General features: G+C 33.7%; 1 protein-coding gene across 2 annotated transcripts; it reads right to left on the reverse strand.

The window, feature by feature from the left end:
* Positions 1-295: 295 nt before the first annotated feature.
* LOC104741814 (uncharacterized) lies at positions 296-3,638 on the reverse strand. Of its 2 annotated transcripts, none has more exons than XM_010462733.3 (5): positions 2,983-3,638; positions 2,181-2,217; positions 1,692-1,928; positions 1,214-1,261; positions 296-1,115 (listed from the first exon to the last, which is right to left on the reverse strand). In XM_010462733.3, the coding sequence occupies exons 1-5, from the start codon at positions 3,309-3,311 to the stop codon at positions 489-491; spliced, it is 1,278 nt and encodes a 425-aa protein (XP_010461035.1). In that variant the 5' UTR covers positions 3,312-3,638; the 3' UTR covers positions 296-488. The 2 variants fall into 2 exon arrangements, with proteins under 2 accessions (XP_010461035.1, XP_010461036.1); XM_010462734.2 differs by having other exon boundaries at positions 2,186-2,217; positions 2,983-3,602.
* Between the last annotated feature and the right edge of the window lie 9,163 nt (positions 3,639-12,801).

Consider the following 12,801-nt stretch of genomic DNA (forward strand, 5'->3'; position numbering starts at 1 on the left):
CTATTTTATCGTGCTGAAGTAGTTGGAAGATTCACCATTTTGATTGAGAATTGACAAGGCTTAGAAGTTAGAATCTTCCAGTGTAATTCAATCATGGTTGGTTAAAACTAAAAGCATGGTTTCATTGACGAAGTGCATTGTCTTACTTTGATATAGGGCGAACTATAGAATCTTGGTACAACAAATAGGCCCAATTTAGCAGTTGAAGCTGAGAGTCAGAAGTAGACTTAAACCATTTGCATAAGCCATAAACCATTTAGAAGGGATTCGATAATTTAACAAAATAAGCTTGATATGAGCAACATCAAACTTGGTTTGGTTCCAAGATTCAAGATTTCATATTTCTATATTTTTTTTTCATATAATTTTTTCCTCGGAATGATAAATTAACTTTTCGCCTCAAATCTGAGTCTCTTCCCATGAATCTCTCCTAATGTTTTACCGAATCTTTTCAACAATATCTATACAAAAATATCGAAATATCAATATTACCCTTCACTCTTAGCCACCGTAGTAGTCCCTCTACTCTCCCTCTCCCCCTCCTTCCTCCTCCCTCCGCCGCACCCGCAGCAACACAGCCAGCTAAAACAACCGGCAAAGCAACAACAACTCCGACAACACTCAGAGTCGGGGCATTTAAAACATTTCCAACAAGAGCATTTTGGACATTTTGGCTTTCCAAAACAGCAGCATTTGAACTTGGGACAGCAACAACTACTTGCACAGCTCGGTTTCTTGCAGCAAGAGAAACATCCCTTAAATGACGGACACGAACACTTGAAACAACGGCATCCGCCGCAACCGCAACCACAACTGCAGCCGGGTTTCGGACATCGAGGTTTGTGACAGCTGCAGCTAGGTCTGCACAGTCCGGAACTACAACATCCTGTGGATTCGTCTCGCCTACGGATTTCTTGCCAAATCTTTTTGAGACGAGACTTAGTGTTTGTATTCTCCATGTCTTTTATAAACCGGTAGAGATGTCTAATGTAGTCCGGATAGATCTCGAGGTTGCAATGTCCACCACCTTTAATCCAGAGAGGTTCATATGGTTCCTTCGCCATTTTCCAGAGCCTGTTTCCGTGTAACCAATTCACCACATCGTCTTCCGTTCCCTGCGCAACAATAGATAGTAAGATCAGTTAAGTTTTACGGATATAAATCAGGTTCAGGCTGAGGCTGAAGATAAAGACATGAAACAGATTATGCTTACGTGTATGACAAGAACCGGGCATTTCACCTTCTTTATCTTGTTTACGTTCTGCAATTAAACAACAAAATCAGTAAGAAGATAGTATTAGAACCCCATGACCGGTTAGCTTCTAAACTTTCTATAGCCACTTCTAAATCAGTGAGCTTCCACATTAGCCATATCTACTTCTAGACCGGTTAGCTTCCAACTTAGTTATAGCCCCTCCTTAATCAATTTGCTTCCACATCGGCCATATCCAATTCTAAACCGGTTAGCTTCCAAATAACTACTTTCCTAGGCTAGCTAAACTTTCTTCGGACATGAAAGTGGTTCATGTAAAATATCGGACTAATCGACAAGTAAAACATGGTTTCAAAAGAACATATAGGTCCTTATTTGACTAGTTTTGCACGGTTTTGCTCATTCGCTCTTCCTAAACCAGAAACTCTAATCCCTTAAATCAACAGAACAAATAGTGAAAGGCAGAGGGGATATTTACCGAATAAATGTCACAACAAAACTTGAACTTGACATGACATAGAACACGGAGACCAGAGAGAATGCCGCTATGAAGAACCACACCTCTAAGCCGTGGAAGCTTAGAGGCAAGGTGCAACGTCGGTCCACTGCCAACTGATTGACCATACAAGATCAAATCTTCTTGCCCAACCCCATAATCCTTCTGCAGACACTCGTAAACCGCCTCTATATCCGCATATGTATCGTACTCACTCGGCTGCAAACAAAAATTATAAACCACATTTCAGAGAACATTTTCAAACCGAGCAAACTAAAAAAAACTCAAAATAATGCAGAACATTAATCTATTGATCGATACAGAGCATTACTAGGCTATATGAATGAGACTGATACAGAACATTCCAATAACCTAAGAGGATTTCAACCTAAGAACATTTTTAGGTTACATTTTCGATTAAAATAGTTATTGAGATTCGATCTATTTAGTAGAGGAGACGCATTGACACACCTTACCGGTAGAAGCTCCATAGCCTGAATAATCATACCTGAAAATTTAAAACAGAGATAACAAAAATCAAAATCAAAACTCAAACCATTCATAAATGAAGTGTCATAAATTGACTGACCTATACTATTGATTACTAAAATGAAAGGTTACACTTACACCTTATATTATTATCACCAACCTATTTGAATCCGACGTTATCGAAGAGTAAATACACAAATTGATGGTGACTAGGTGAGAAATTTCGAATTGAATTTTCAAAATAAAACAACGGGACAAATTCAAGAAAATTAAAACGACACTAAATAAAACAAAAAAAGCAAAACACCAAACATTTTTACTAAAACATTGCAATTTTTTACACATAAAAAGGAAAAAAAGAAAATTTGTCGGAAATATCACCAAATCTGAGCTTTTTGGGCAACGAGACAAGACAAGAACCCATTTCCCAAAAGCGTGAGCTTTCTCAAGAAACGAAAAGACATAAAAATATTCATGGAGTTAAAAAAATTGTGAACCTTTAACCAAAAACAAAAGAACAATTTTGTAGTAACAAATTATAAAACAAAAAACAAAGGAAAAAAACAACAAAAATTTAGGAAAAACTATGCTTAATTACTACTCCATTCGGTTAGCAAAATATGCCTAATTTAATCATAGTTATTGATAAAACTGTCGATTACAAACATAATAAGCATCAAAAGAAATCTCAATAAGGAAATTACTTATCAAGATAATAGGTAAACACGAAACGACGACGTATGAAGAGTATGGACATCAGAGAAAGAGAGAGAGAGAGAGAGACCCCATGAGGTTGACTCGGAGATTGACTTTGAGTTGGACGAAGAGATCGAAGAGTTGTCCCAAATCTGCGGCATTCCCATGAGAATAGAGAAGCGTGAGTCTTGCGCTAGGGTTTCTCAGGTAAAAAGCTGTTACTTTGTTGCCGCGTCTAGTCTTCACCACTTTCACGTCGAGAGATGGGTCTCCGGCGGAGGGAAAAGTAGAGGAGGAGGAGGAAGCGGAGGAGACGGCGGAGAGTTTGCCGTCGGGGGTTTTGGTGAGGTGGTAGGTTGGAGGAGAAGGTGGGAAAAAAGCGAATTTGGCGGCGAGGTGAGAGAACATGCACCCCATTAGGTGAGTTCGTTACGGCGGAGAGTACAAAGATGTGTGCATCAGTCCGTCGCTAGAGAGACAGAGAGAGAGAAACAGATACTGAAGAAAGACAGAGAGATGGGAAAAATAAAAAGAGTAATGATACGAATATGAAAATACTACAAGATGAAGATTTAACAGAGAGTTTAAAGAGAAGCAGAGAGAGAGAAAGAGACTCTGGTTTTGTGTGTTTGTGAGGGAGAGAGTACAGAGGAAGAAGAAGAGAGAGAGAAGTGTGTGAGTGTGTGAGTAAAAAAAGCGTGTGAGAGTGAACGTGCGTTTCCTAGGTAATTGGTTTAGTGCTCTGTCTTTACTGTTTCTTCTTCGTTTCTATTTTTTCTATTAAAAAGAAATTACTAGAGTATTTATTTTTCTCTTCCTTAATTAAAAAAAATTACTATTTATTTTTCCCTTCCTTGATTTTTAATTTTTGCATGTTTAAAAGAAAAAAGACAATATTGTTTGACTAATATCATATCAATGAATTTTCAGTCGGGGAGAAAACAAAATTCAAGATTTGAACGGTAAATATGGTCAGGGCAGCCAAATCCGTCTGCAGTTTGGACCACTCTATTTTTAAGGCGAACAACAGACCGCTGCGGACCAACTCTATTTGTATGCAAAAGCGATCCGCAGTTGATCCGTTGCGGTCTTGTCTCTGTTTTATTTGGACCGTACCACTGCGGACTACATTTGTTGAATGGTAAATAAAAGACAGTCTAGTCCGCAGACGGATTTGTCCACCCCAACCGCTATAACCATTCACACCCTCAATGTTAATTATATTTTGGCTACGGGAAAAAAAAGTTATAAATTCTTTGTTGTTTGCTAATTATAAAAAAAATATATATATTTGTCATCTGAATTATATTATTGAACTTGTTTTGGAACCAAGGAAAAATACAAACGCTCAAAAGAGGGAAGCTAGAGCCAGCGGACCACGGATATGTCCCCAAAGTCTTAAACCCTATGAAAGGGAAACTAAAAACACCAATACAACACAGAAAAGTGCAAACCTATAATGAAGGAGGACAAACCCTTACTCCAAAAACAGAAACCAAAAGGCTAGAATCCTAAGAAATACACTAGACTTAAGAAAGCAAAAAACTTTTCTCCAGAAGCTCCTGCGAAAGAGATTTACCAAGAGTGCCCTCGGCCAACCCGAAGATAACATCTATCACCTCCTATCAAGATGAGAGCTGATCTCTCGACACTAAGAATTTCATAACCCAGCAAGCAAAAATACTAAGAGAAACTCAAACATGCTTCTGCGACGACGGCGTCTGATGCACCCTTTTACATCTAGCTAGAAGCCTTCAAAACGCAAACCAATCTACACAGATCTGGAAAGCAAAGACAAGGAGCGAAGCTAAGCCCTTGAATATCACCAAACTCTAGAGCAAGAAAGACGATAACTCAAGGCTGCTGACAACCACACCGAGCAACACCAAGGAGAAAAGAACCTGCAGACTTAGAGACCTAACACATCTTAACACAAAAAAGCCTCTGCGTGGGAAGGGAGTGAGCCAAAAGGGAACCACTGGCTGAAACGATGATACAAGGATTGAGAGGAAAGGCAATGGCTGGACGAGATCGCACAACCACTCCACACGGCGCTTAGAAGCAATGATAAGTACAAGACCGGCTAAAAGATATGTTACAGGAACAAGCAAACCATAATGTCATTATTCTTCAAGCCAACCGTAGATTTTTGAGATCCGGAACCATCGTCTTTGCTGTAATCAGAAACCCACACAGATCTAGCCGCTCTAACCACTTCCTCAACACACACCAGATCATCAATCAAAACAGACAAAATAATTTCCCAGTCGAAGGTTGAAAAATTCTGCTAACAAGGCTAAACCAACTAACCACACCAGAAAACAGAGCTAAAACCAACAGGATAAAACTACCGTTCACATCAAAGGATTTAGGAGACAAGGCTGGCTAGAGACAATCCAACCATGAGCAAGCTCTGCCATCGTACTTCTTCTTCCAATTCCGATCAGGTTCAGATTCAGTGAGAAATTACTCCAGACAAAGCCGCAAAAGAAGACAATAGACTAAAACGAGGGAGAGGCCAAAACCGGTGCTAACGAAGCCACCGCGCTCCAGCCTCGAATCGGAAATTTTGGTCGGCGGCGGCTAATGGTAAAATATATAAGGATTTTTTTTATATGTTGTATATATATTTGGAGCAAAACGTACCAATGGACTTATTGCATCCTCGACTACTTCTTGCACTTTTTATATTTTTGGGGGCAATACTGTTTGAACGTTTTTTTTTTTTTCTCGTAGTAGCATTCTTTATCATCTTTTCTTACAAATTTTTGTTGAACTGTTTTGGGTTATTATCTCATTTCATCAAAATTTGAAATTTCTTTGAAAACCAAAATTCTAGAAGTATAACAGCTTTGATTAGATTTGTAATATGTATGATGACGGAATTGTGTGTTCCGACTACTATTATGTTTTATGTAGTTAAATATTAATTTGTCTTCATTTTACATATGCAAAATATGAACAATTGTCAAGATAAGAAACTAATTATTTACAATAAAAATGTATCAATTTTGGTTAATATTTAAAACTTTCACGACTTAAAGAAAAAAAAACTTCTAGTAGTCCTATATATGTTTATGAGAAGTTACTTCAAATGTATTGAAATTAATTTTGCATATTGGAGTTAATATTGCAATTCCACAATATATATCCAATTGCATATTCTTTTAGATTTTTCATTATACAACATAATTCTAACTTAATGATATTTCGTATCATTATGTGATTATGCAATGTTATCAGTTGAATTCAGTTAATACCCAAAAAATTTAAAGAATTCTCAAAACATTTATAAACTATGTTTAGGTGAATAATAATGATGTATGTTTTTTTCGTATCATTTTTTTTGTTTATGCATCCATAGAGTGTTTTTCTCACAAATGATCGATTAACGCGTTTCGAAGTGAAAAATGAGCTTGTTTGTCCTTAATTTTTTTATATCAACCAAGAAATTTTTGAAACCGGATATTATCATCATCCACTGTTTCGACTTCCGGAGATGGAGTTTCTCTTTCGACTTCTATTGGTGCATGGAGATGGAGTTTCTCTTTCGACTTCTCTTTCAACAAGCTCCTGAGTCATCTACTTCGTTTGGGCACTATTTTAACTATCTTAATGGATGCCCAAATAATATACCAGATTAATTATTAGTTTTTGTTGAATTAAGTTGTTTTAAGTAATATTATGTATTTTTAAATTTTATTATTAGTTATGCTATTTTGTACCTTCTTTTTGTATTATCTATTTTCTATGTAATATATGCTATTGTTGAATTTTAAAATTATTATTTATAAGTTTAAGTATAAAGTAATAATAATTAATTGTATTTAGATATAAAATATAAATATATATAAATTTAAAGGATTGATTTGTAAATAAAAAAAGCTCAACTCCAAAATGGAGAAATGAATGAAAAGTCTCCAAATATATAAACAAATATAGAAATTTCTATTTTGGAGATGGAAATGGAATTGGGTTAGAGTTTGGAGATAGAAATGGAGATGGGTTCTAGTTGGTCTTAGTCCAAGCTTCTTGTTCTAGCTCTGCAGTTTAAACCATCTCCAAAGCAAGCCTTCAAATTTATGATGTCTCTATCTCAAACAAGTTTAAGCAATCTTAGGAATTACTTTAAAAAAATATGTTATGTTTTTCTTTTGTTCGCCCAAAAAATATCTTATGTATTTTGTAGCTTGATATAAATTAGAGTGACAGACCCACATTTATTAATGTTATTTGATGAGAAGCATGTAACGGGGCGTCGGGGCCTTTCATTGTTCACCAGACACATGCAATAATTGCATGTTTTTGTCTTTCTTATTATAATATAAAAATAAATCAATCCATCTAAGAAATGTAAAAAGAAGAGCATATACATGAAAATCCTCCATACAAATATATATATATATATATATATATATTTATATATAATGTTTAATAGATAGCTAGTATATATATGTACTTAGGTGAAAGCCAGAAATGCTAAGTAATTCAGTTGACTTCAAATTAATTAATAATTTGTTCAGAAGATAAATTTTCGTGTAGATTTTCCAGATACCAATTTTGCTAAACTGAAATTTGTATTTGTGGATCGTTGTGCAGAAAGAGAAACTCTAATAATACTCATATGATATGTTGTGATGCTTTTTTGGTGCTCAAGTAAGTACATATGTTTCTTAACTTTTAAGTATGCAAAAATTTATTCCTTATCGTTATGTTTTCTCGTTCGGATATCGGATAGTTAGATTTGAATATTGTGTTTTCTTTATCATGACGAGAGATCTTGGTTGATAGAATTTATATGATGAAACCATAACGTTAGGTTAAATCAAAGATAAAAGTGGCATCTTTTGGTTGTGGGCACTTTATACACGTAATGAAGATAGACAGTATCTTGTTTTTAATGTGCTTTCAATTGCTTGCATTACATGTTTTTTGCACCTTTTATACAAATGTTACGTCCACATATCATTTTAAGATTGATTTTTAGTTACCTAAAATTATTTCCAACAGTTACTTACTTAGATTTGTTTTGTTAATAACATATAGTATTATGCATATTTGAATATATATCATAATCATAGCACCACTATGTTGCAAGTCACGAGTTTTAAGGTTATTTTACATAATGTCATCCATTAATTTTTCTTATGAGCTTTCTCTACAAAATGCATTATCAACTTTTCTCTACAAAATCCATCTTCAACGGTCTTTTATTTTTTCTTCTATAATAGAGATGAATTTTGCTCCAATCCACCTTTATTTTCACATCTAAAATAGAAATTGCTATTTTTTCCTTCATTTATAGAGGAACTCTATTTTTTTTCTACAAAAGGTTGCTCTATAAATAGAGGAACTCTATTTTAGATATGAGAATAGAGGTGAATTGGAGTAAAACTTATTTCTATTATAAAAATCTCTATTATAGAGGAAAAAAATAGAGAAAATCATTGGAGATTGGCTAAAATCTCATTTTGGGTAATAAAAAAAATTCAAAGAACATGATAATTATTAATCCAAAGTTTTATATATATATATATATATATTTGTAGTTAATATAACAACATGTGAAACAAATGCATTTAGATAAAATTATTTTCGTAGAAAAGATGTGGTTTAAAATAGATGTCGGCCAAAATAGAACTCGGATATACATTTGTTTAATAAGATACTCAAAAGTGATGATAAGTGCAAATGTTTTGCAAAAGTTGTAATATTAAAATGGGAAATTAAAATAATATTCCAAGAAACACCAACGAAATCCGACAAGTAACCAAGCTACGCACTTAGGCAGATTTTACTCTACGGAGGCGCGTGAGAGATAAGGAGCTATCGTGGATCAGGATCTCTAAACAAGTGTGTTTTTCAATTGGAGTGTAGAGATGTGGTTTGACTTTGGCCCTAAAGAGAGATCTGTATGACTCTTTCTTTGTCCGTAGGTGAGTGCCCACACCAGCTAATCACTTTTTGCTTACTATTTTAGATTTTGTACAAATCTGTTTGGTTCCTCTTTTGTGGTCCTCTCCCTTGTTTTCCCACTCCTGCTCTGCCACGTGCTTCTCTCTGATTCTATTTTTATTGAATAGTGTAAAGTACAAAATGTTTAAATAACTTGTCTGTTTTTCTTTTCTCTTATTTTTTGTTGCACTGGCTTGACTCATTCATTTTATTTTCTTTTGTTTTTAACATGTTTTATTGTTGCAAACACGTATGAAAATTGACAATTGAGAATGGAAAGTAATATTTGTTGTGACTGATGTGTAGTAGTAGAAGTGTTATAACAAAATAATGGAAAAGAAATTTAAATTGTATACGGAACTTTTTTCCCTCATGTATACGTTCGAGTATGCATGCAAATATGCAATGCCTGGTTCGAGGCCAATGCACCGGAAGATCGTGTTGAAATATCAGGTCAGTAATTTGGAAAGAGCACACTAGGAAAATCATGTATCTATCTATATGTAGAGTGTGGATCACTCTTGGATGGAAGTTGTGCGAGAAGTGGGGTAGGATGGATGTTGATTAATATTAAAACGCATATTAGCACCTCATTTTTTTTTTTGATGTCAAAAAAAAAAAAGTTTAGAATTATATTATTTAATCAGCTGGGCCATGAAATGTTTTATATGATACTATATAGTTTATATTGCTCACTTCTTATAACATGTATCAATAGATATTATACAATGGTTTCGGAGGTGGACGAAAACTAACTTTTGTATAAAATTGTAAAAGTTTTTTAATTTTTTAAAATTCGGGTTCTTTAGTTGTGGATTTGTGGTTGATCTATGAGAGTCGGACCGATAATATTAGGGTCTATATGCCTCGGCAAATATATAATGAAAACTTGAAAATGTACAAATTAATTAAAAGGCTAACCAAGCTGGCTACGTATTTCTATAAATAAAAAAGGTAAAATTAATAATTGTTGTTGACAAAAAAAAAACCAAAAAGAAAAAAGAAATTAACAGGTACAAGAAGAAAATATTTGCTCACATATGTAAACATTTTGTTTACTACTTTCAGAAAATAACAAACTTTTTCGAGTAATAGATTAAAAATGTCCATTTCTTGTAAAAACCTATATCTTACAAATTAGCAATATATCAAAAAATGATAATAAAGGCTAAATATTTCAATAAATCACAAAGGTAAAAATAAATAATGATAGGTAATTAATTATTAGGGAGTTTCATGAATTAAAAAAGATATTCCAAGGTGGAAGGCACAATTAGTAATCCAACGCAAATTAAGTTGAAAATAATACGAGTACGAAAAAAAATCGTCCCTTAATGACCGTACTATTAATTTGATCAAATCATGCTTTAATACTGATTAGAGCATATATCATAATTATGTTTATAACAGTCTTTACAAATTTTCAAAAACGGTGGCCGTGATTGTGACAGTCGTAAACTTTTGGTTTCGTTAATTATCCACCGAAAATATACAAAGCAATCGATATTCAATGTACTAATTAGTTACCAAACAGTGATTTTCGTCCTAAAACTTAAATATATTTAAAGTTAGCAAAAAACAGTAGTCTCCTAGTGTCGAAAGGCATCAAATTATTCGAAAAAAGCATGAGGCTATGCAAAAGTTTACTTATAAATCCCAATTGTTAATTTTACTATCAAAAGTTAAGTAATTTTGATTTATTCATACAAGAATCTAGGCGCTACAAGAATCCATTTGAATAGTAATCAAATCGTGTGTCTGGGAAGGCTTAAACGTCACTCTTCTCCTTACAACGTGGATTCCAACATCGATACATTTGTTTTATTCAAGAATACCAATTGCGAATAACACAAACAAAAACGAACTGAATAAATTAAATTAACCGGTCGTTTAACGAGAAAATAAACACTACATCCAAATTTAAAACTGACAAATACTAAAAAAAAAAAATGAAACAAGGTCTGAGAATGTGAAAGGATTCGAGAGGCACGTGCGATGAAAATCGCATTGAATCAAGAAACTAGTAATAAAAAGTGTGTACAGAGATTTTAATATATGAACATTAAATCAGGGGTGCATGCTCCTCGCTGGGACTCGTGCACCTAAAAATTTCTACATGCCATTTGTAATTATGGTTTATCGCAAAAGACGTGAGGATAAAGACAACATTTACTATTTAAAATTACCATACAACAAACGTAAAATAACAAAACCTTAAAAGTGAAATTCAATATTAATGCATATTACTAGTACATACTTACAAATTTAGATCTACTTATCAAAACGTAATTAATTAAGGGAATAGAGAACCTTTTTTCCACCAAGATAAATTATCGCCAAATAGCAAACAGTTTTGTTTTTGTTTTTGTCGTCTAGTGAAATTGTGCATTTTTTTCAAGAATATAAAATAACACAGATCTTTTCTTGAACGAATTATAAAGGAAGAACTTTTGTTTCTTGAGGTTGACACGAAAGAGGTGATAGTACTCGTGATAACTATTTGTGGATATCGAGCCGTGAAAAGAGAAAACTACAGCAACTTTTCACTTCCATCTCAAAAGATTAGTTTTGCTCCAGATAATATAATTGGAGAAACCACGAAACGCTATACAATAATCATTTAACGAAAAAGTTAAACATATATTCTAAACCAGTTGGTTGAGATTGCAAATATTAATCCAAAACAATTATCATCAAAATGGTAGTATATATATTCATCAGTAAAATCCGGTATTGGTAACTTTGTAATTGATATATAATTATGTCTTAATATCCATGGTGTGTTTTCTAAATTGCACTAGAAAAGACTACTATATCTTCTCCACACTCCACATCCAAGGAATATGGTATTAGTTATTTTAGTACTACTATATAAACGCAGTGGCTAATTTAATCTTCGATCCGATAAGGACTTAGCCGCGTTGGAGTTTTTTAAAAACAAGAAAAAAGTAAATTACGATTACGAATCATAGAACAAAAGAAGAGACAGATTTGATGGTAGTTATTATTCATTGATCACACGATTCTCTTAAAAACATTTCTATCATTTTCATAGTACGAAAAAAAAGGAAAAGAGAGTCGTATATCACATCATCTTGAAAATAAAGATGGGAATGATTATAAATGATGAGAAAAGCTGTAATCCAAACTTTGATCACTAATTAACACTAAAAAGAAAGTGTTAATTGTTGACTAAAACAGATGACGTGGTGTGTGAGTGCTGTTGTCACTTTCCAAAATACAATCCGTAATTACTACTGAGACAAATGGAATCCAAATTTGATAATGTAATAAATGAGAAAGTAAAATATGTATTTTTTTCTATGCTTTAAAGGTAGAGTGTTTTATTTCTGAAAAAAATGCGAGAAAGTGAGAGGGGAGATAGTGGAAGAAGAAGAAAACAGAAAAGAGACACGTGAAAACAGAGAGAGACAGAAGCTTGAGAGGGTATGTGACATAAGGATCCAAACAGGCCAGACACTCATCTATTCTGTCCACTTGCCATGTAACACATATATAGCTATGTTATGTACTTCACTCTCTACGCGCTCTCACAAGTTTGATCATCCACAAAACTTGTTTTGAAATAGTGAAATAGAATGTATTTTGACCACAGACACACTCCTTTTTCGTAAACACTTTATTCAGTAGCAATAGTTTGCTTCTCAGTTTATTTCCCTCTTTTCTAATTTCAAAAACTAACTTTATTTTGTTCTGTTTACTGTTATCAAATCCTAGACAACTCTACGGAAAATTAAACACGAATTATAAAACCATATAGCGTAAGTATGAGATAGCAGAGAAGGAAGAGGCATAAACTGGGATTGTGAATTATTTCGGCTCTATATAGTAGGTAGGAATCACAAGAAGAAATAAAAGAAAAGAATATTACATATGAAAGCATATGTGACCAAAGAGCCTAGCAAGAGTATGTTCTCTCTCACTATTCCAT

Source organism: Camelina sativa, chromosome 14, assembly GCF_030686135.1.
Source record: "Camelina sativa cultivar CO46 ecotype springtype chromosome 14, ASM3068613v1".
In the NCBI taxonomy this organism is placed as follows: domain Eukaryota; kingdom Viridiplantae; phylum Streptophyta; class Magnoliopsida; order Brassicales; family Brassicaceae; genus Camelina; species Camelina sativa.

Coding starts and splice junctions, on each gene's coding strand:
- LOC104741814 (XM_010462733.3), bottom strand. CDS start 3,311: ATGGGGTGCATGTTCTCTCACCTCGCCGCCAAATTCGCTTTTTTCCCA. Junction 1,929..2,180: donor ATGGAGCTTCTACCGGTAAG/GTGTGTCAATGC, acceptor TTTTGTTTGCAG/CCGAGTGAGTACGATACATA. Junction 1,262..1,691: donor TTTGTTGTGACATTTATTCG/GTAAATATCCCC, acceptor GTTTAATTGCAG/AACGTAAACAAGATAAAGAA.